The following is a 22140-nucleotide window of genomic DNA, read 5'->3' as shown; positions in this document are numbered from 1 at the left end:
CCACCATAATCCGCTCAACTCCGGGATTACGGCGCGGGGCCGACGTCACGGGGCGGGGGGGTGATGCCGTGCCCCCCCCTCCCGCTGCTGCCAAAGCCTCCGCCGGGGGATTTAACTCTGACCTCAGACCCCCGACCGTCCGGGTGCCCCCACCCCCTCAGCGCCTCGCGGATGGAGAAACTGAGGCAGCGGGGAAATTCTGCGTGGGGAACGAGTTGCCAGGCCCGCAGCCCGTCGGAGGGTGGCCGGAGCCATATAAGGGCAGGCGCTTCACCAATTCTCTGCTTTTTTTGTCCTGGATTCCGGCGGCCTCACGGCCGCGGAGCAGCGCCGGGGTGACGCCATGGGGTTGGGGTCCCGACGGCCGTCCCAAACGCACGCGCTCCCTCCTGGATCCTGCCCCACCTCTTTGGGCGTCCCACAGCTTCCTGCCCCGCAGCGACCCCCAGGATCCGTGGCCTCCCGCCCCGCAGGAACACACAGTCCCCAGCCCCACCGGGACCCACAACACTGCGCAGCCCGCGACCCGCAGACCTCAGCCCCATCGGGACCCACAGTTCCCAGGCCCCACCGGGATCCCCGGTTCCTACCCCACGGGACCCTAATCCCATTGTAACCCTCAGTCCCCAGACCCATAGGCACCCACAGCGCTGGGAACCTCAGGACCCACAGACCCACAGGGGTCCGCGATCCCCAGCTCCACTAGGACCCACGGCACAGGAAACCCCGCGACCCACAGGCCGCAGACCCATAGAAAACCCCGGCTCCAGCCCCACGGGGACCCTCGGCTCCTGCCCTACCGGTCACACAGCCCCACAAGGAGCCCCAGATTCAGCCACCCGCAGCTCTACGCGCCCCAGCCCCTCATCACCCCACGGCTGCCGCCCCACAGAGCCCTCCCCCTCCCGCGCTCACTCACTCCCAGTGCTCCGCTGCCGCCCCGTCCCGGCCGTGCCTGCAGGAAGCAGCGGGCGAGCCCGGAGGGCGTGGTCTCAACTCACGGTCACACCCGCCCCGCCCGTCGCCCCGCCCGCTCCGCCCGTCGCCCCGCCCACCCGATGGGGGGCACCGCCTCCTCCCCGCCCGCCATTTCCCGTGCTGCCCCGCGCGGGCGGGAAGGTACCGACAAGATGGCGGCGGGGCTGGCGGAGCGCAGCTATATGGAGCTGGGCCCGGCGCCTCGCGCCCCGTCCCGGCGGCTCCGTGAGATATCCTTCAGCTTGCCAGACACCACCCCCGTCCTCGCCGGGCGTTACGGGGATAGTGCTGGGGGGTTCTGTTACCGAGAGTGCGCGCAGCTGGGGGCGGCCACGCGGAACCGCTGCGTGAGGTGGTGAGTGAGGGCGGGCGGGGCTGCGAGGGGAGGGGGGCGGGATTGGGGGGGTGGGAAGAAACGGTGCGCTGTGAAGGCGTGGGAGGAGGGTTTGGGGCATGGAGGGGCTGTGAGGGGGTGGGTTTTGGGGTAGGGGTGGTCTGGTAGAGGGGAGGGGCGGCTGTAAGAGGGGAGGTGGGTTTGGGGCTGTGGGGTGGATGGGGATGGGTTTGAAGGCAGGTAGGGATGGAAGGTGGGGTTGTGAGGGTTGAGGATGGGCTTGGGGGCAGGCAGGGAGGGAAGAGGGGTTGTGGTGGGTGGAGGTTGAATTGGAGCCGCCAGGGAAAGAAGGAAGGAATTTTGTTGTAGAAGGGATGAATTTTGGAGCAGGCAGGAATAGAGGGGGCTGAAGGGATGGGGTGGGTGTGGGGCAGGCAGGGATGGCTTTGCCTGCCTGAAGCCCCTCCTTTCTGTCCCTGCATGCCCCCAAGTTGTTGTCCCCTGTGTCCCACACTTCCCTTTTCCTCTCAGGACAGCATCAGGGGACACCCTTGAGCTAGTGGAGGAATCACTGGACACAGAGCTGCTGAACAATGCTGTGCGTTTATGCATCCAGGGCTGCCCACTGCTGCCAGGTGGTGTGCACCTGTGTGAGGTGCAGAATCATCTGGTGTTGCTGCTGGTCACCGTGCAGAGCGTGCACCGTGTCCTGCTACCCCACCCAGCCTATACCTACCGCGGGGTGAGTGTGTAGAGGGGTTTATGAGGGGCTTAAAGTCTGCACTTGTGGTCATTGGTTTCTCTGGGGGCATTGCTATATGTGAGCAGGGAGAAAACTGCTGGAAAGTGAGATTTAAAACCTACATCTCTTGGAAAGCAGCAAAAGCAACTGGCAGTGTGAGAGTTCTTACTGAAAGGAAAAACTCTTTTCATCACATAGCAGTGTTGCTCCATAGGTGCTGGGTTATTTCCTCCATGGCTTATGTATGTGCTTGAGGCTTGTTCTCTTCCCTTTGCCTCTTCCAGGATCTGATAACAGAGAGCCAAATGCAGTCCGTATTTACAGATATTGGCAAAATCAACTTCAGAGATCCATCCAGCTACTACCTGATTCCCAGCGTGCCGGGCTTGGCAGACAATTCAGTGGCCTCAGCAGCTTGGCTGAGCAGTGATGGGGAGGCCCTTTTTGCTCTGCCCTCTGCAGCAGGAGGCATCTTTGTTATTAAGCTTCCTCCTCATGATGTACCTGGTAAGGCTGCATCCTTGCACCTGCTTCTGTGCAACGCAGTATCCTCTTTCAGCTCTGGATCTTGATGGGTTTGGGTTTTGTCACATGTGCTTCTTATGGCCTTGCTACACACCAGCCTCCCTGCTGGCAGCAGATGTTTTGTTAGCAAGCACTCAGTGTGTTTTTCTTGCATTGCTTTTATTTTGCAAGGAGTTGTTTCAGTTGTGGAATTGAAACAGAGCTCGGTGGTGCAGCGCTTCCTCACCGGTTGGATGCCAACGGCCATCAGGTTGGTGTTTGGGGACAAACACAGGGAGCTCACTTTGTTTTACGATTCCCTCACGCAGGAGGAGGCGTTGTTTCTAGTAAAAGTCCAGTGTGGACAAATCAGCATCTGCAGATGTGGTCTGAAAAGTTAACTGGGTCACAGGCCCTGTCACAGTGAGATGGATTAGTTCATCTTAATGGGGTCCTGCTGATCCCATGCGTTGGTGTTCGTGAGTGCGTTACGTCGAGTAATTGGCCTCTGAGGATTTGCCCAGGATGTGGCTCACAGCCAGGGCAGATTAAGGATTACAACAGTTGTATGTTCTTGTCCTTGTTCCAAAATGTCAGGCTCCTTTCTGACCAGCAGAGGTTATATGCAGAGGCAGCTTGTTTGGGGACTGTATCAAACCCATGGCACATGATCAAACCCAAAGCCCTGTTAAATGCTGGGAAATGTGAAGGAGCCTCAGCACCCTGAGTGAGTTGGATCACCAGGGTGTGTTGCTTGAGGCCAGGCACCTCTCTTTTCCCACCTCAGTCCTTCATCTCTGTTCTTGGGTAAAAATCACAGGAGAAATTGGATGTCTTGAACTTGTGTGCCAACCTTGGCTTCCTGCTGTAATGCCTGTACTTTCAGAGGTGACAGCGGCCCATCAGATGTGCCCATCAGCCTTGCAGTTCATTGCCTGGACCACGATGCCTTTCTCTTTGCACTCTGCCAGGACCACAAGCTTAGGATGTGGTCCTACAAGGTGAGGCATGTGTTCAGGGCAGCAGTGTGGATGCGGGTGTAGTTTAACAGGTGGCATTGGGTTATTTCCAAATTAACTCAGATAGGCAAGTGCGAGCACCCCAGGGGATGAGGCAGCACCTGAAATGGGTGTTTGCTGCTTGAGTGGTAATGTAACGTGACTCTTTGTCAACAAGAAGTTAATAAAAGCCTCTGTTTGCTGCGTGCTGCTTGCTCCAGAGCTAATCAACCAGCACAGGCTTTCACGGCTTGGCTGTGCTGGAATGCGTGTCTGCTGTTGGCGGGAGGGGAAGCTTTGTGTGCTGGCTGAGAGAGCACAGATGAGCTGGGGGAGCTAAACTGCAACCGGAATGCTTACAGTGCACATATGGATGCTTTGCTGACATCCCGGAGGGAAGGATTTGGCCATGCTGCTCCTGGGAAAGAACTGAAGGCAGCTTTGCAGTCCTGTTTATTTCTCACGCTGCTTTGCTGTATTTCCTGTGCAGGATCAAATGTGCCTGATGGTTGCAGACCTCCTGGAGTTCATGCCGGTCAGCAGGGACCTGCGGCTCACAGCCGGCACCGGCCACCGCTTGCGCCTGGCCTTCTCCCAGTCCCTGGGACTGTACCTCGGCGTGTACATGCATGCACCCAAGCGAGGGCAGGTAGGGAGCAGCAGGGCTGTCCTGCTATGAGCGCGTTTTTCTTGGCCTGTGCAGAAAACACGGCGTTCCTCCTCGGAGCTGAGTATGCATAAGGCAAAAAGTCTGCCCTTACAGAGGGAGAAGGCAGTGCTTTGAGTAAACAGTTTTGTCCTCAGTATCATAGGACATGTGTCCTTGCCTCGGGAGGAGAGTTCTCTATGTGATTAAGCCAAGTGCTGATCCGCTCATTCACGGTCTGTCCTGGTAGGACATACGTGCCATGGAAAATGGTCTGAAAGGAGCTGTAAATGTGGAAACACTGAGTGTGTTTACGCTGGGCTCCTGGGAACGAGCAAGTGCATCGCAGTGCACTGTGAAATGTTCGTTTCTGTAGAACTCCCATGTCGTGTGGTAAATAATAAATCCAGCAGGAGGAGACTGACAGCACAGGACAGCCTCATCTCTCGCACAGCTTCTCCTTGCAGTTCTCTGGGGGATTCGAGCTCTGAGTAGAAGCGCACACTGTGGTTTCTCTCTCTCCAGCTAACTCTCCAGTGTTAGCTTACTTGTTAAGGACACGCAGAGCTTCGTTTGCAGTAGCTTGCTGGAGGATTCCAGTCTTTTCTGTCTCTGCTTACCTGCATCATGTTGTCGCTCGCAGGAACCAGCAGTGTTGTTGTTTTTCTGGTATTCAGTCTTTCAGAAGACTTCAAGTCCAGGCAGGGATCAGGCTGTCCTGCCGACAAGGCTGGCTGGAGTCCGGAATGCTGGCTCAGTCCAGTCTCTGCTGCCCTTGGCCAGGCAGCTGCCACACCAAGTGCCTGTGAACGGTGGCAGGGAGCAAGGAGAGGCTTCCCTGCAGCACACAGGTCGGTGTTTCTCTTTAGCAAATGACTTACAGGATGTGTTGGTAGTTCTGTGTCTTCCAGCTGGTGAGCACTGAGAGCAGCCGCTACAGCCTTGACCACATATCCTCACTGTTCTCCTCCCAGGTGAGTGCCAGGGCAGGTCCTTCCAAAATATGAAGGGAGTGTTCTCTGCTGGATTTAACTCTCAGCCAAGAATTCTCTCCGGAATATGGGTAAATTGCACGAGGGAGATTTTGGCTGTTTTTAACCGCACAAGTCTCTGCTCGCATTTCTGATAACGTCAATCTGTGCCCTTGCTGCAGGAGACTCTCATTGACTTTGCCTTAACCTCGGCTGAGATCTGGGCACTGTGGCATAATGAAGAGAACCAAACCATCGTCAAGTACATCAACTTTGAGCAGTGAGTTTCTGCCTTGAGTTACTGGTGGGGGGAACTGCCAGATGCTGCTCTGCCCATCGAACGCTCTTACCCAGCACCTCTTGCTGTCACAGTGTTCGCGTCATGTGCACAGCTGTGTCTCCCTGCAGTGCAGATCATATGGATACTTTTTAGTTGTTGTTCTGCTGTATAATGCTACAGCTCAGCTGCAGGAATGTGAAAAATGTAAGAAGCCAAGCAGTAGGCTTGGTGCGAGGGAGGGCTGCACTTCACCAACAGTTCCTCCAAAGCAGATCCGGCTGCTCTTTTCCAAGTATGATCATGTTTGGAGATGAGCAGTGACATGAAAGCGTTGCCCTTATTTCTGTAAAGCTAAGAGTCCTGGCGCGTAACCAGGCATGGAGTTAAATACTGGATAAAAAAATGCTGAGCATTCAGGTTAGCTGGGGTTGGGGATAGCAGTACAAAGCTCTGCTGGCTCAATCTGTTGTTTGTCACCAGTCAAAGCCGTCACCAAACCCGAGGGACCGTGGTGGCTGTCAGTCTGTCAGCTGGTACAAGTGACAGGTTGGGTTCAGGTGATAGCTTCTGGGAGTGTTGCGATGCAAAACTGATTAGGATTTTTTTGTTTCTTTGTTTAATTATTCCAGAAATGTGGCAGGACAGTGGAACCAGGTGTTCATGCAGCCACTGCCTGAAGAGGAGGTGACAATTCGACATGACCAGGACCCCAGGGTGAGCTGACTAGAAAAGCAGCAAGAACTAATGAAGCTTCTGTGCCCCAAGGAAAATGTTAAGGCTGCTCAAGTGTACAATTTATCTTGTAGCACTTCTTAAAGTTGTTCCATATTAAAGGAGATGAGCCTAGGGCTCTTATCACAGCATTAAAGCATTAAGCCTAGTTACAAAGCCTGAATTTGAGGGAAGGGGAGAATTTCAAGTCAGTCCAGAGTCCTTGAGACAAAATGTATGAATAAAGAAGGTCTGGAGTGTGCAGGGAGCCATATTCAGCTGTAGGAGCTGCAAAGGGTGGGGAAGAAGAGAGTTTGGAGCAGAGTGTGAGCATAAACTGAAGCTGAAAAGTAATACGCATCAAGGGGGTACGTTTGAGAGCAGGAGCTAGTAGCAGCAGCAGTATTTTAAATATTGTCCTCCCAGTACACGTTGTTTCTGTAAATTGCCATCCTCTTCACAGGAAACCTACTTGGAGTACCTCTTCAACCCTGGCCGCTTCTCAAATGCAGCCATCCAGAAGGCTTTGCAGGTTAGTGGGAGAGCATTTGGTGCTCTCTCTGTTCACCTTCTTCCTTGCAGTTCACATGTGAGGCAGCAGGATTCCTTGGCTGGCATCAATTTGCTCTTAGCCTGCCGGCCTGTCAGGGATCACTGGAGCAAGCGAGGAAGAGTGAAGCTGGCTGAAGCACTTAGCACCCAGCCCTGAGTTTTCACTCTTTCAACCCACAAATCAATAGATAACGTGTTGTGATTGTTGTGCGTGGCTGAATGCCTCTCCAAGACAGCTCTCTTGGTTTAAAGAAAGGCTTGCTGTCTTGCTTTTCAGATCTTTTCTCAAGGAACTGAACGGTACATGGACCTGACGTGGGATGAATTAAAAAAAGAGGTTACCTTAGCTGTGGAAAATGAGGTAGGATTTCTTTTTCCCTGTGATGTTTTTTTCTTGCATCCATTTTTATGTAGTGTTGTGGTGGTTCACTGAAGTTGGTTAAATGCAGCATGACCCTGAGCCGTGTTTTATCTTTTGTCTCTCTGGAGGAGTTATGTAAGCTCTGTTTTTGCTTCTAAGGAAATAAAATCTTCACCTTTCCTGCCTGTTTTTTCATTCCCCGTTCTTTGTGTCTTGTGGGGAGAAAATGGTAGCAACAAATAAATTTTGCCTGTAGGATGGTAGGGAAGGGAACTTCAAGTGGTCTTCATAAGTCTTTGACTGTGTAATACTGATCAGGAGGGACAAAATACCAGTCCAGATGCTAGTTTTTCATTCCCTTCCTGTTCCCATCTGAAGCTGTTTTGGTCCTGCTAGTTCCAGGGCAGCGTGACAGAACGCGAGTGCTCTCCGGAGGAGTTCTGTCAGCTGCAGGTGGATTTCTGGTCCAAGTTCTGCGCCTGCTGCCTTCAGTACCAGGAAGCTCTCTTGCAGCCCCTGGCCCTGCTCTTGAACCCTTACACCAACATGGTGTGCCTGCTGAAGAAGGTGAGGCTGAGCAGCAGTGCTCTGGGCACTTTGGCAATTGGCCCGCGTGTTTCCGTGCCCTTTTGACTGAGGAGTGACTGGAGGAACTCAAAGAATTGCTTTGCTTTGCCTTTCTAGGGGTCCGTGTCCTTCCTTGTGCCCTGTTCCTTGGTGGATCATCTCTATCTCCTCTCTAATGAGCATCTGCTGACTGAGGACGATGCTGTCATCTTTGATGGTGAGGAGATGCAGAGCTCTTCCATTATTGGAGGCTGCAATGCTGCCTTTCGGGAAAGACTGTAGCAGAGGAATGCAGGACTTTCTGTAGTTGCCCTCTGAAGTGCTCCTGACTGTTATTCTCTACACGCAGTTTTACTGTTTTGCCATCTGTAGGCAACTGTGTATTGGGAAATCTATCACGAGCCCTAGAGTAGGTATTAAAAATTGGTGTCAGGGCTGAAAATCTGCCAAAAATTTCAGAAAATTTTAAAAGGTAGAGTCCTAGATATCAGGCTTTGTGACAGGCATCTGCAGTGGTGTGATCCTTTGCCTTGTGGCATTCTGAACTCTTGAGTACACACACTGGTGCCTTCCTCACACCCGCTTTATGGGTTAGACCTGCTGCACTGGAGCTTCACAGTGTGCTGCTGGAGCTCAGGAGCTTGTGTTTCTGTCCCCTGCTTTTAGTCAGTCTCTAGCAGCTACCAGGGGAATGCAAGTTCAAGGCAGGAGGGCAGTTGCATCAGAAATACTTCACAATTTTGTATCATACCAGCTGGTGACCCTGTACGTAGGGCTCTTACGGGTGACACCCCGGTGTGAACACTTTCAGCTTTGCAGAACTCACCAAGAGCTGTAGGACCTTCTCTGACTCATTGCAAGCCATTCTGTTTCATAAAATTCCTCAGTCTCTGTGCTGTGCTGGTGGAGTAAACTCCTTGAAGAAGTGACAGGTGAGAAAGAAACCTGCAGTTCTCCAAGCACTCTGGCATCTGAGACCATTAGCTTAGTTTTTAGTGGAGTATTTTCATGTAGGCTATGGAAAGGGACTGGGCAGCTCGTCTCCAGGAATTAAATAGTGGAGAGAGCAAAGCTTGTCATGAATATCATCACCATAGTGCCCTCTGTGCTCTGCTGGTGATGGAAGAAGAAAAGCAATGGAAAATGTTACTTCTACTTTTGTGCTTGAATGATTTTTTTTTTATTTTTATTTTTAAATTATTATTATTTGGGGGGTTATTTTTAATCATCCTCCACTCGGTTGAGCTATTTCTGGCTCCAGTAGAAGGGAAGCTGGAGGCCTGGGCTGGTTTGGAGAGGCTGACGTAGCCTGCTCCATCTGGTACAAACTTCTCAAAAAAAAGTTACGTGATCTTTAAAAAATACATACATGAAGGACTGCATTGCAAAACAGGGACTTTTTCTGTAAACCTTTGGCCCTTAGGTCAATTTTCAGACAATTTCTAAGAATGTGAAAATCTTGGTTGCAAGAGAGGGCTGCAAACAGGGAGCTGCTGCAACAGGAGTGGCGGCTCCTTGGCAGATGCAGTGGAGCTTGGCTGTACGAGCTGAGCCCTCTGCTTTGCGTTCCTTTGCTCTTTCTAAGCGTTTCCTTTCAACCTGTAGCTGGAGAAAATGCTTTAGAGGGAATTTGATGGTTAATTGTTGTTAATTTCTTCCCCCACATCCAAATAAAAACGTCTGAATCTTTCCTTTGTCAACTGCCACCTTTTATTTGGTCTCATGGGCAGGGCAGGGTCAGTCTGACACGCCTGACTGAGACCAATCTGCTGCTAGTGTTTGCTGATGGTGTGCTGGACTAGTCGGTTTTGAGTGGTCATCCCACCTTCCTGTTGAAATCTCTTGTAAAGTACAGTTAGATTCTTTCATTGCAGATGTGGAGATGTCGCGTGATGTTGTCTGTCTTGTCCAGTGCCTTCGACTGATCGGAAAATCAATTTCCGCGGAAATAGCATTCACTATGGAAATGGCTTGCTCCTGCCTCCAGCCTCCAGAAAAGGCTGCAGAGCAGATCCTGGAGGACTTGATAGCTAATGACACGTAAGGAGAAGCATTCCTGCAGGCAGGGATGGCTGAGCAAGGATTGCCTGGAGCAGTCCTCTCTCATGGGGAGATGTATGGGTTCTCTCTGTGCTGCCAGAGGGAGATGGTGGGCATGGGTATTGGTCCTGCTAGCAAGCATTTCCACCCCAGCCCCCCTTGCTGTTGCCTTGGGCTCTCCTGAGCAGAAATTTATGCAATTCTGAGATGAGGCAGGGTGGAAGAGGAACAAGTTCTTATTAGCTGATTGTGCAGGCACACTTATTAGAGGTCAGAGCCGTGGTCGAGCTGTGTGGTTACACGCTAACCTCCTCCAGTCACTCCATGTGGAATGCCAGCTATCTGACTGCTATTTCTTACTGCCCTGGGGGAGCAGAATGAATAGCCCAGATTCTGCAGGCGCTGTAATAAAACTGTGAGCCAGAAGAGGATTCCCTTCAAGAACATCCAAGCTGATCGGCTGCTTTCCCTTCCAGAGAGGATCAGTAAGGGCGAACAGGGAGCCCTCTTCATTTTAAACCTCTTCTTTTCTTTTTTTAACAGGGAAAATGTGATGGAGAATATACATAGCAAACTGCAGGAGATCAGAAACCCTATCCTTGCCATCGGAGTGCTCATCCGAGAGATGGACTACGAGACCGACGCTGACATGGAAAGAGGTAAAAGCTCTGCAGCAGTACTTTGGGCTGGGAAAGCGGCCGCTCAGCCAGTGTTCCTGTTGGGCTGGTTCCTCCCCTTATCTCCATGATTTTCTTTCAGCTCACCCTCTAAATATGCGTATGAACCTCACCCAGCTCTACGGCAGCAGTACAGCCGTCAGCGTGGTGTGCTGGGGGGTGTGTAAGGTTGCCACGATCCGTTTCCAGATCTGTCGGGACCTGCTGATCCTCCAACAGCTACTGCTGCGGCGGAGCAATCCTGTGAGTACAGCCCTTCAAGCTACCGAGCACGCCTTTTGAACTTTTGCATCTGGGTTGCTTGGTGCCAGCTGCTTCTCTTCCCACAAAACACTGGCAACTGTTGGATCTATCCTGAGGCTTGGGCAAGCCCTGTTCTCTCCCGTGTCTTTTGTCATCCAGAGGGAAGCATGCACCACTCACACCCAAATTCCCCGTTTCCATGCTGCACAGCCAGGAAGCAAAACTCTCTGAGGGAGGAGGACATGGTTTCCAGCCCTCCATCCAAACCAGGGCTGCCTGAGCACACACAGCTCTCCCATCCAGTCCCCGTCCCTCCCACAGCACGGCTGACAATCGCAGCCTTGTTATCCAGCAACGCAGCACACAGCTCTTCTGCCTCACAGCAGCAGCATTTACCCAGAGGCCGTGGTTTTGCTTTCCGTGCGAGGCTGTTCCAGCCAGTGCCAGCAGCTGCCACGATGGCAGCTGTGTTTATAGGGTAGCCTAGGCAGGGTTGATTCTGCTGGCTGGGGGGGCTGAGCAAGCAATGGTGCTGGTGACTTGAGGGGAGCAAGCCCCCAGGGCAAAGGGGTCATTTATTTAGACCAGTGTTATTTACTTGGAAGTGCTGCTGCAGTCATGCAGTGAAAAGAAATCTCCTTCTCCTCTTCTTGGATAAGCTTGTCTTAGTGACATTTAAAGCATGTTGCAAGGTACCCTTCTGGAGCCAGGCACGTGGTGTGGTCAGAAGCTGCCGTTTTGCCGCCTTGAAATGCTTGTCCTTCATAAGCATGGATTGGTGTTCTTCCTGTATAACTGTCTGTGTCATCTTTGGCTTGAGCAGAAGGGATGCAGTTCCTGGATGTGGCCACAGCGAAACTGTGATCTCACTGTGTTTCATTGCAGCAGTGCCAAGCACCTTGGTTCATACATCACTCCGCTTGTCATATTTTCCCCATGGCATCTGGGCCTCCAGAGTCTCTGCTTCACCCCTTGGCACCGAGGGGCAGGGGTTGTTGCTCAGCCTCTCGACATATCAGCCCCTGTGCTTTGTTTGCAGGTGGTTCTGGGGGGGGAACAGCTGTTCCAATCTCAGCAGGACCTGCTGCACCGCACCTCCCCTCTGCTGCTCTCCTACTATGTGATCAGGTGGGCCAGCCAGCGCCTGGCGTCGGACATCCCCTTGGACACGTTGTGAGTCCCTGCCTTGCCCTTTCTCTCTTTGATTGTAGGCTGCTTCAGAATTGACCTGAAGTCCCCTTTCCAGCAGTGCATGGTGGTGGTTGCTGTGGGAGTATTGCTCTCAGAGTTAGTTTGTGCTAGGGTGGCTTTTATCTTCTGTGTTTTGAGCTGACTCCTTGCCTTGTGCTAAATCTGCCCTGCGAGGTCTTGCTGTTCTGTGCACTGTTGCCTTCAGCAGTAGGAGTGATTTGAGTTGAACAATGAGTACAATTAAAGCAGGAGGTGTTTTGTTGTCTCTTTGCTGATGGCTTTCTCTTCTCTAGGGAATCAAATCTGCAGCATCTCTCTGTGTTGGAGTTAGCAGACACTACTGTTCAAACACCCCATAAGCTAGGTAAGATGTTTACAGTTTGCCAGCTCTCGGTTTCTTGTTAAACAGAATTCTTAAACTTTTTTTTTCTCTGCCACCCAAGGGAAACGCTAAAGGCAGAGAGCCAACGGGTGGTGTGTTTGAGCAGCTCTCCTTTGCTGTTCATGCTGTGCACTGAAAACAACAAAGTATCTTGCAGCATTGGAGGGAGCGTAGTCAGCTGCATTAGGCCTGTCCTGCTTGCTGGCCTTTATCAAGCAGGAGCAGAAGCTTAGGGAAGGGGCAGAATATGGAAGATGCTTCCCCAAAATGTGCCTGTGCTTCCAAGAATTTGCATTTTAGGTGTGAGTGCTGCTCACAGCCAGTAGCTTAAGTGGGAAATTGCAGCTGATAAACTGCTCACATTTTATGTCTTGCTGCAATCCCCAGATAAAGTCATTATGCTTTCAGCTAGCATCTTCGGGGAAGAATCATAACGGGGGAGATCACGAAGCAACTTAATTAGGGGGATAGGTGCTTTGAAATGGTTTCAGAGAGAGGTGATGAGCAGGATAGGGAGGAGAACGTGCAGTCAGAGCCTGTGACTAATTTGTGTGGTGCTTCAGGGCTGATACGCTTCAGAGGGAGCTGCAAAAAGTGAGGAGGCAGCAGGCTGCAGGGAGTTTAGGAGGAGTTCTCTCCATTTGCTGACAGCCCTGCAGGGTTTGTGTTTTCTGTAGCTGGGCTGCAATCTTCAGTGTTCGAACTCTCTGTCGGTGTCTCAGTTTGGGAGCAGTTGCCTTTGACGCAAATGTCAGTGCCTGAAAGCAAAATTGAAAACATCCTTTGTGTGCTCGCCAGTGTTGTGGGTTATTGCTTGGCCTATTCATGAGGAAAGTCCTGTTTGGTCACTGTGCTTCAGGAAAAATATGTGAGACGTGGGGAAGATGGAAAGGAGGGGGCAGCTTGGAAAGAGGCATTGAAAACAGTTAGCTCATGAGAGATCATGCTGCTTAGGGGACTGGAATGAGGAGGGAGGCATTTGGAGAGAAGCAGATAGCAAAATCGGCTCTCCCTCAGCACTGCCCTGCAAAACACTGGGGAAAGCTGCAGAAGGATTGCGAATGGTGCAGCTGGGGAGGAGCACAGCCCTTTATTTGTGTTGTAATCGAGCTGCAATTAATAAACGCTGCGGCGTGTGCGTTTCTGATCTCCTGCTGCTCCCTCTGATTTAACTAGAAGTTGAGAGAAATCCTATACCCACACGTCTGAGCACGGAATGTCCTTGCTGTTTTGCTCCGGCTTTACCTGTGGTCCTTAAGCTGATGAGCCCAGCACAGTAGCTGTGTGTAGAAACCTGGGAGACCCGTTGCAGGCCCTGTTCTCCATGCTTCCTTACCTTGTATTTCAGTATCCAGCCCTCAGACAATCGTGGAGCTCTTCTTTCAGGAAGTGGCCAGAAAGCACATCGTCTCCCGACTCTTCCTGCAACCGAACGCCTCTTTGGCTGAAACGAGTTTGAATTGGCCCCATCTCATCACCACAGTAATGGCTGACTTTCTGCCCCTCCTGTATCCTTGGCTGTGAGCTGTGCTTTCTGTTGGGCTGTAACAAGAGGGGGGGTTATGTATAAAAAAAACATGCAGGGGCTCTGTCCTGAGAGCAGCTGGGGCGGTGTGTTGGCCATCTCATTCCAAAAACTTCCTGCACCCAAATTTCAAAGTCGAGTCTCCTAAACAAGTGGCTGTTGTAAGCGTTAATGGGATTTGTGGGTATTTTAAGATTTCATGGAATCCATTCTATTGAGGTATTTGAGTTTTTGACTTTAAGCCCCTGAGCTCTGTCTGGCAGGTTTACTTGGCAAGGTGTGATGCTGGGAGATTTGGAAGGGTAACGAGATTTGGGCAGTTGTGGATTAGATACGCTAATAGTTTTGGTCTAATATGGATAAATCTTATTACAAAATAATGATCTGTAGAAAGAGCAGCTTAATCTTCTGTCTTTTCCCCTCACAAATGGAAGAAGAGCACGTGCAGTTTTAGCCCGACACTCTGAGCTCTCTGGACCAGACCTGTTCCTTAATTCCTGCTCAGATGGCCCAGCAATCCTGGGTTCCTCTTCCCAGAGTGCCTGATGGGGAGCTGCCAGTACACCCAGCTGCAGGTGAGTGCCTTTTTTTTTTCTTTCTTCCCTTCAATACCTGCAGTCTCTCCAGAACTATCTGCATGTCTTGAGCTTCTGCTTTCCTGTAGCTGCTGCCCTCTGAGGTCAAGCACAAAATGATCTTCCCACCTGCTCTGTTCCCATGTCTCCAGTTTGGAGGTGATGGGCTAGAAGTTTCTCCTGGGAAGGAAATGGTCTACAAGGAACAAGATTTTGGAGGAGAATCAACACAAACCTGCCTCTGCAACTGACTTCCATATTGTATCTATCATCATCCTTTTAGTGGCCGCCTCAGCCTCTGCTAAGAGAAGAGGTTTTTAGCTGATTATATTGTACTTGGAAAATGCAGCACAGTTCAGTAGTAGATTTGTTTAAGATAGTCTTCTTACTTATTTCCTCTTGCATCTTTTTGCAAGAAAATTCAAGCACAAGTGCTCAGGATCGTGACATGCCCTGCTGAAGGAGGAGCACAGTCTCGAGAACGCGATGCTGTGGAACTTCTTTGGCTGTCACAGCAAGGCCCTAACCTCATCAACTGCTAGCTGCCCACAGGCAGCTGTGGTTCCATGGTGAGCACCTTGCCTACCAGATTAGAGATGCAGCAGAAATGCATTTTCAGGAAGCCTCACTCATTTCTTCAGTGTCCTTGCTGGTGAAGAGCAGTGTAAGAAACATCCATCTGTCTTCCCATCACCAACTGTGCTCTCCCACGTGCTGTTACTGTTCTTTCTTTTGGGTGTCTCCACAGCTGCGTGTCAGGGATTATTTCTCGTGCTGTCCCCTCTTGTGTGCTGTGGGGTTTGGTGGTTGCAGCTGCGTGTGCTCTACTGAAGAGTGATTTCTTGTCTGCATTGCCATGTGATGCTCCTCGTTCCATTACTGACGGTAGTCCCTGAGGCATTCAGGCCTAGGCAGGATGCTACTAAAGAGACTTTTCTCCTGTGTTTAGCAGAACTCTTGTTCTCGCAGTCCCTTCTACCCAGGGGCTGAATTGCTTTCTTTTGTGCTCATCATGCTACTAAGAAGAATGTCAAATCTGCAGCTCTTCTGAGCCAGGAAATGCCAGAACGGTTCAGGCAGCATCGCTCTGCTTCTGGCATATGTGCACGTGTGGTGTGAGCATGCTTTGAATTTCCTCACACTGCTTTTGCCTCGCTCGTGTCCTGCCTCGAGGAGGTACGAGAGACTTCCACTCTGCAGGAGTGGGCACTTCTCCTCTTCGCTGCCTTCTGTCAGGCTTGCTGATCCCAGCCAGTCACGTAAACTTGGATTAAGTGCACTGACCTCAGAGAGCTAACAGCAGCTTTGACTGCGAGCGTGCATGCGGTGACCCAAATAGGGGTGGAGATACAGGAAGCGCCCTGCAAGTTCCACATGGGCACAGAGAAGGTCTAGTGACCAAAGTGCTGCCTGGAATGGGTGCCAAAACTCTCCTTGGTGCTTATTGTGTGTGAATAAGTCCGGGGTGGGATTTATCTGTTGTAGGTGGCTAATCTGAGCAGGGAATCCATGCTCAGAGCATGTGTTATTGCATGGTGTTTCACAGAGCTGCACTTGCTGAGACTGGGATGGAACAGCAAAACCTGGGCTTTGCTGCCAACTCCTGCCTCCCCTGTGCCTTTCCCTGCTGCACCTCAGCAAGCTTAGCACAGCTCTGCTTCTCTGAGTGCAAAGAACAGCCAGCACTCTCTCAGCTACTGAGTCTTCATCGTGTCTTCTAGCTCCCTCCCGGTCGATGATGATGATGACATTTTTCAGTCTTTGTTATCTTGATGAAGCAGGCACAGGGCCGGGGTGAGTTACATTGCCCTGTGCTATGGCTTTTAGTTGTGATGTGTGCCTGGTGCAAACTGCCCTCCACCTATTGCCTGGCAGCTTGTAATTGGTGCTCTGGCTGCTCTCCATCTCCTGCCCTGCTCCTACAGCAGTTTGTAGCAGGCATTCTGCACGATTCTCTGGGATGCTGGCTGCAGTTTGGTGTGTTTCTTGCAGATATTGGAGAGATTTCAAGCAAGCCGTAGAGATTGTCTGTCTCTACACTCCGAGGGGATGTTGAGGTTGGGAAATGAGCCTGCCAGAGGTGGTGATGAAAGCGTCTCTTCTTCCTTCCCTCTAGGAATACATTCGCCTGCTGCAGCCATGGTGCCATGTGAACGTGGGCTCCTGCTGCTTCATGATGGGCAGGTGCTACCTCGTCATGGGTGAGGGCCACAAAGTAAGGCACTGTGGTTGTATTTGCTGCTAGGGCCTTGTTTCTGTTGTGTAGCTCAGGGAACGTCGATCTGAGCTCTGCCTCTGGGCAGGGAGCAGGAGTGGGGGGTGGGGGAGGACAGTGGGACCTACTGTCAGGGCAGTTCTTACTGCAGCTTGGGGCCAGCAGGACCCGTAGGATGAAGCTGAAATGGGTGGCACTGTCTTCTCCAGTACAGCAGGCTGGGGCAGTCCCCAAAGGTACACTTGCAGCTGCTCTTTGCTGTGCTTCCAGGCTTTGGACTACTTCTGCCAAGCTGCTTCTGAGGTGGGAAAAGAGGAGTTCTTGGACAGGCTGATCCAGCCTGAGGAGGGCGAGATGGTCTCCACCCCACGTCTGCAGTACTACAACAAGGTATGGCTCAGCCCACCCAGAGTGTGTGGCCCCCAACAGTGCAGAGCTGTTCCACACCAGCACTGCTTGTGGAGAGGCCCCCAGCTTTTGGGAAGGTGACTTCAACCTTGAAAAACACACTTTTTTTTGGGAAATGCCAGCTTAGTTTTGGGGATAACTACGAGGAGACTGACTACAGTGCAAAAGCTGGGTACTTTCCACCTCTTGGCTTCCTAACAGCAGGGGACTGTGAGATCCAGCTGCTGGAAGGGGGGGCCAGGCATGTCCAGGCTAGAAGTAAGGTGCTGCTTTGAGGGACGATTATTCTGCTTTGAGGCAACTTAAAATTAATGTCTTTAAATTGAGATAGGATCTTCTCATATGATGCCATAGTTCAGGCAGGCTGCAAGCTTGGATCTAAGCTCCTTGTAAGAGATTCTCTGCTGTTAAAGTCCAGGAAGCGCAAGGATTGTCTGGTGCCCCTGGAGAGGGAACTTTTCTCTGTATCAAGCAGAGTGTTTGCTCAGGGACAGCATCGTTCACCTCTGTGTTGCAATGGCTTCCTGTAGCCATGAAACATTCAGGAAACTCACACTTCTGTAAAGGTTGTTCATCCAGTAAGGCCTGGACCCGTTGTGTTGGATTTGGTTCACACCTCTGCAACTTAACAAAATGCTTCTCTTTTTTTAGCTCTAGCCACTTTAAGATACAGTGGCCAAGTATCTTGACTGCTCACATGGCTAGGGTTGTGACTTGCAGGTTCTGCGCTTGTTGGAAATGGTTGGCTTACCAGAGCTGGTCATTGAGCTGGCTTCTCTGGCCATCATGGAATCGGTGGATGACTACGGAGCCCAGGTACAGGATTTCTTCTGCTCCAAGATGCTTCTTCAGGGACCTTACACGGGAATTGGTTCTTAGTTGCATAACTTGAAATGTGCTCTTCTGTGCTATGTGGTGTTTTCAGGCTACCTTGAGGACTTGCCTCTTCAAACACCAGTTGGATTTAGGGCACAACAGAGATGCATACATCGCCTTAATCCAAAACCCAGATCGAAGCAGGTAGGTGACAGCTTTATCCCTTAAATGCTCACTTGTCTTGAAGCTCCTGCCTCTTCCAGTTTTTGTGTTGAAGCAAAAGGAAGCAGGCACTGCAGGTTAGGACTGCTGCATTCAGAGGTTCTGTGTAAAGATGCCTTTAAAGAGGCGTACTTAATTTTTGTAAGAGTGGTTATAATTGGCAATACCATCCCCTCGGTGAAAACTGAAAGAAAACACAGGGCCTTATTCAAGGAAAGAAACAGAAACAAAATGGCTGAAGAACTGCATGCAGCATTACGTTTGGGAGGGCTTTAGGAGTCTGATTAATATAGTTTACTAAAGGAAAGAGACTTGGGATGGAATTTTGTGTACCTCCTTAAAATGAGCTGTGCAGAGGAAGCTTCACAGCCGCCGGGGAGAGTGCAGTGGGCAGGAGGGGCTAGAAGCTGGAGATGAGGTTCTCTGGACAGTGGAGCTGTGATTTAGTTTGGGGGCCACAGAAAGCCTCGCCAAACAGAGCTGGGGGTGGGAGGCTGCCCTCCTGAGCAACGCAAGCAGCGCAGAGAGACGTTCTGCTAGCCTTTGTTGCCAACACAGGAGAAACCTGAAGGGACCTCTTGGTCTGGAGCCAGTAAACCTTTGGCTCTCATCCCAAAGCAGCATGCTGGCGGCTCAGAGCCTGCATCCCGATGGTGGGTCAGCTCAGGGCTGTGCTTTCCCTCTGCAGGCAGCTGGATTGTCTGCGCCAGCTAGTGGTTGTGCTCTGTGAGCGCTCCCAGCTCCAGGACCTGGTAGAGTTCCCTTACGTCAATCTCCATGATGAGGTAATTAATTAACCTGCTCTGGGAGGAGGGGGGGCCGCAACTCCTTCAGAGAGGATTTTTGACCTCTTTGAGCCTCTTTGTGTCACAGGTTGTGGGGATCATAGAGTCCCACGCTCGAGCAGTGGACTTGATGACCCACAATTACTACGAGCTGCTCTACGCTTTCCACATCTACCGCCACAACTACCGCAAGGGTGAGGTGTGGGGCGGAGCGGCCCTGTCCCATTCGCCTCGTCCCAACAACGGCGCAGCTGATGCATCCCCTTCTCTCCTCAGCTGGCACGGTGATGTTTGAGTACGGCATGCGCCTGGGCCGCGAGGTGCGGACGCTCAAAGGGCTGCAGAAGCAGAGCAACTGTTTCCTCGCAGCCCTTAACTGCTTACGGCTGATCCGCCCTGAGTACGCCTGGATAGCGCAGCCAGTGTCTGGAGCTATGGTAGGGGATCTGTGAGTTTGTCACCAGCCCTCTGCCCTCAGACTGTAGGGATGTTTAGATCTGTGCTTGGGAAGGTTGCTTCCAAAATTCTTGTGCATGCAGCTCGATGAGAAATGTGGCTGTGATAGCAGAGAGTATTTGTAACCTGCGAGTTCCACAGGAAGCAAAGTAGCACCTCTTGTTAAAGATAAGTCAAATCTCGGGGAGACCAAACAGCTGAAATTCCAGTCCAGGAGAGAATTACAGAAACATGGTTTGTATTTCCGATCTCTTTGTGGAGAGGAAGTGGCTGTAAAAGTCAGCGCTGCGCTGTGTTTGATAGCCAGAGATAGGGAAATGTAACCTGAACTGATAAGCAGTTGCACGGTTGCATGTTCCTCATTCAAATCAGGGCTTGAGAGGAGAGCTGAGGGCTGGAGTGTATTGTGCTTATTTGTCCTTCAGAAACCAGCTGGGCATCAACCTTTTTTGTACTTCTTTCCTGCAAGTACGAGCGGCCTGGAGCATCTCCAAAGAGAAGCCACGATGGGGAGTGTGCTGCAGTCCCCAGTAAGTGCCTGCTACTGACTTCTTCCCATCTCCTGCACTCCCACAGCTTTTCCCCTTGCCTCGTGGAGGCTCGTCTCTGACAGGTTTATAATCTGGGGGTTGTAAGCACATGCAGTCCATTAGTGTTAGCATCTCCTAGCTGCAGTGTGCTGCCATGTAGCACTTCTCCCACAAGGACTTTGTGTTCCTACTCTTTCTGCAGTTAGATGTGGTTTTGTTTATGTGTTTATGCTTAGATGTGTTTGTGAAAATAAGTTGTAACAAAGCCTTTTTGAGGCAGTTCCTAGTTCTCTGAAATTCTTGTTGCTCGTGCTCTTGGGAGTCCTGTTGGTGTGGCTCATCTCTCCTGGTGTGGTTTCTGTTTTGTGTCTGCCAAAGCATGGGGCAGGAGTAATCCTCAGCATTACTCTAGAAAAGTTTCAGGTCAGATATTTTTAAAACTATAACTTTCAAATGAACTCCTTTGTAGCACATGCTGGGCAGGCAGAGCAGCAGCTGTTTCTAAACACAAGGTGCCTCAGGAATTTGTGTCCCTGACAGATGAGGAGTGGAACATTTGTGACAAGGAAATATGCACACTTTAGGGCAGCAAAACCCAGTTCCTCCCGGTTTTTTCTGGTGTGAGCGCTCTGAGGATGGCACAGGGTTGTAGATGCCATCTTGCCAAAGGAGATTTTTTCCGTTGTTCTTTTTTTAAATGCTGAGGTCCCTTTGCATCCATCTGTTACAGCAACACGCCAAATCGAAATCCTGAAACTGGAGGATTTGGAAAGGGAGTACGTGCTGTCCCGGACCCGTCTGACTCTGGTGCAGCACAACCTGTCTACAGCTGCACTGGCAGGTGAGGGAGGTGCAGAGGAGCCTCCTCGTGTCACCCACATGGTACTGCTGGCGCTCTGCCCATGGAACTGCGTGGGCTGAGCCCAGTAGCTGTGGCTGTGGAGGTGCTCACCTGGTTCTGCCTCCCACAGGCAATTCCACGCCTGAGGAGGCACTTGCCCTCCTCATCCAGGCTGGCCTCTTTGACACCGCCATCACCCTGTGCCAAACGTTCAGGCTGCCACTGACACCCATCTTTGAGGGGCTCATGTTCAAGTACGTAGCCAGCTCCTGTCTCGGGCACTGCTTGTGACTCCCAAAGACGTGGTCTGCACTGCTTTCTGTCTTTCAGGTGCATCAAGCTCCAGCTGGGAGGGGAAGCAGCACAGGCAGAGGGTTGGAAGTGGCTGGCATCGAACCAGCTCCCACCGCTGTTTACCACCAAGGAGTCCAGGTAGATCTTCAGCTGTGGGGGAGAGGAACAGAGGAGAGGCTTCTTTACCCCAAAGACTGGAGACTAATGCCTTGTGAAAGGCCAGAGGCTCCTAAAACCTTGTATGGTGACTGCATTGAGGGCTTGAGGTGGCTGTAGAAGGCGGACACTGAGCAGCAGGATGGGTTCATGGAATGCCCTGTGGCACTGCAGCCACTCTGAGAGGATGCTGGCAGGGTGCTGAGAGAAATATTGCCTTGCAGTGCCACAGATGAAGCCTGGCGGCTGCTCTCATCTTACTTGGAGCGCTACCCGTCCCAGAACAGCCTGTACCATCGCTGCGTCATCAACAAGCTCTTGGCACATGGCATCCCTCTGCCCACCTGGCTCATTAACAGCTACAAGGTGAGAACAGCCTCACTGTGCAGCGTGCCTCCTGTGCTGCTTTGGCCAAAAAAGCAGCCGGAGATCACTTCCCAAAGGAGGCGCAAGCTTTGTTACTTCTCAGCCCTGGGAATGTGTCAGGGGCTCTGTGCCTGGTCAGAGGCTCAGAAGGGGTACTTGGGCTCTTTGCAGAAAGTGGATGCTGCTGCGTTGCTGCGTCTCTACCTGAACTACGACCTGCTGGAAGAGGCAGGGGATTTGGTCCTGGAGTATGTGGATGCTGTGCTGGGCAAAGGGCACGAATATTTTGGAATCGAGGTGAGCTGAACTGAATACTGGGCCTCGCCGTGTGAATCCTGGTACGGGCAGGAGAACAAAGTTGGGGCAGCGTGGTATAAAGGTTCTTCCTCCCTGCAGTTCCCGTTGTCAGCCACGGCCCCCATGGTGTGGCTGCCCTATACTGCCATCGACCAGCTGCTGCAGGCACTGCGGGAGAGCTCTGCCAACCCGAACAACACCCTGGTACGTGCAGCCAAGATTGGGGCAGGTGGGGATAAAGTGGAGGGCTCTCACAGAGCAGCCTTACTCCTTTCTTCCAGCTCTTCCAGAAGCTGTGTGACAAGATGGAGGATTACCACCAGAAGGTCAGCATGGCCACACAGGATCGTCTGTACCGGCGCAAATAGCATCGTCTCAGTGCCCAGGGACAGCTCCCTGCGGAATGATGGCAGCTGGGTGCTCTTTTCACTCCTTTTTCCCATTCTGCGGCTACTTTGGGGCGCCCCAGCGTCCATT

The 22140-nt window shown here is 51.7% G+C and overlaps 1 protein-coding gene across 1 annotated transcript; it reads left to right on the top strand.

Annotated features, from left to right (window-relative positions):
• Window positions 1-1130: 1130 nt before the first annotated feature.
• NUP160 (nucleoporin 160) lies at window positions 1131-22031 on the top strand (the record flags this gene model as incomplete). The annotated part of the gene is made up of 35 exons (XM_079537039.1): window positions 1131-1333; window positions 1844-2054; window positions 2339-2561; window positions 2751-2829; window positions 3445-3559; window positions 4047-4205; window positions 5099-5176; window positions 5356-5453; window positions 6083-6167; window positions 6628-6696; window positions 6994-7077; window positions 7474-7644; window positions 7762-7861; window positions 9519-9684; window positions 10228-10343; window positions 10444-10604; window positions 11644-11777; window positions 12089-12159; window positions 13526-13685; window positions 14208-14277; window positions 16394-16492; window positions 16763-16882; window positions 17621-17716; window positions 17826-17920; window positions 18627-18723; window positions 18812-18917; window positions 19000-19160; window positions 19649-19709; window positions 20440-20550; window positions 20681-20804; window positions 20881-20982; window positions 21225-21366; window positions 21538-21663; window positions 21763-21867; window positions 21945-22031. The coding sequence occupies 35 exons, from the start codon at window positions 1131-1133 to the stop codon at window positions 22029-22031; spliced, it is 4185 nt and encodes a 1394-aa protein (XP_079393165.1).
• Between the last annotated feature and the right edge of the window lie 109 nt (window positions 22032-22140).

This window comes from Tetrao urogallus (assembly GCF_951394365.1).
Source record: "Tetrao urogallus genome assembly, chromosome: 6".
Taxonomy (NCBI): domain Eukaryota; kingdom Metazoa; phylum Chordata; class Aves; order Galliformes; family Phasianidae; genus Tetrao; species Tetrao urogallus.
This window is presented reverse-complemented; position numbering and strand designations above follow the sequence as displayed.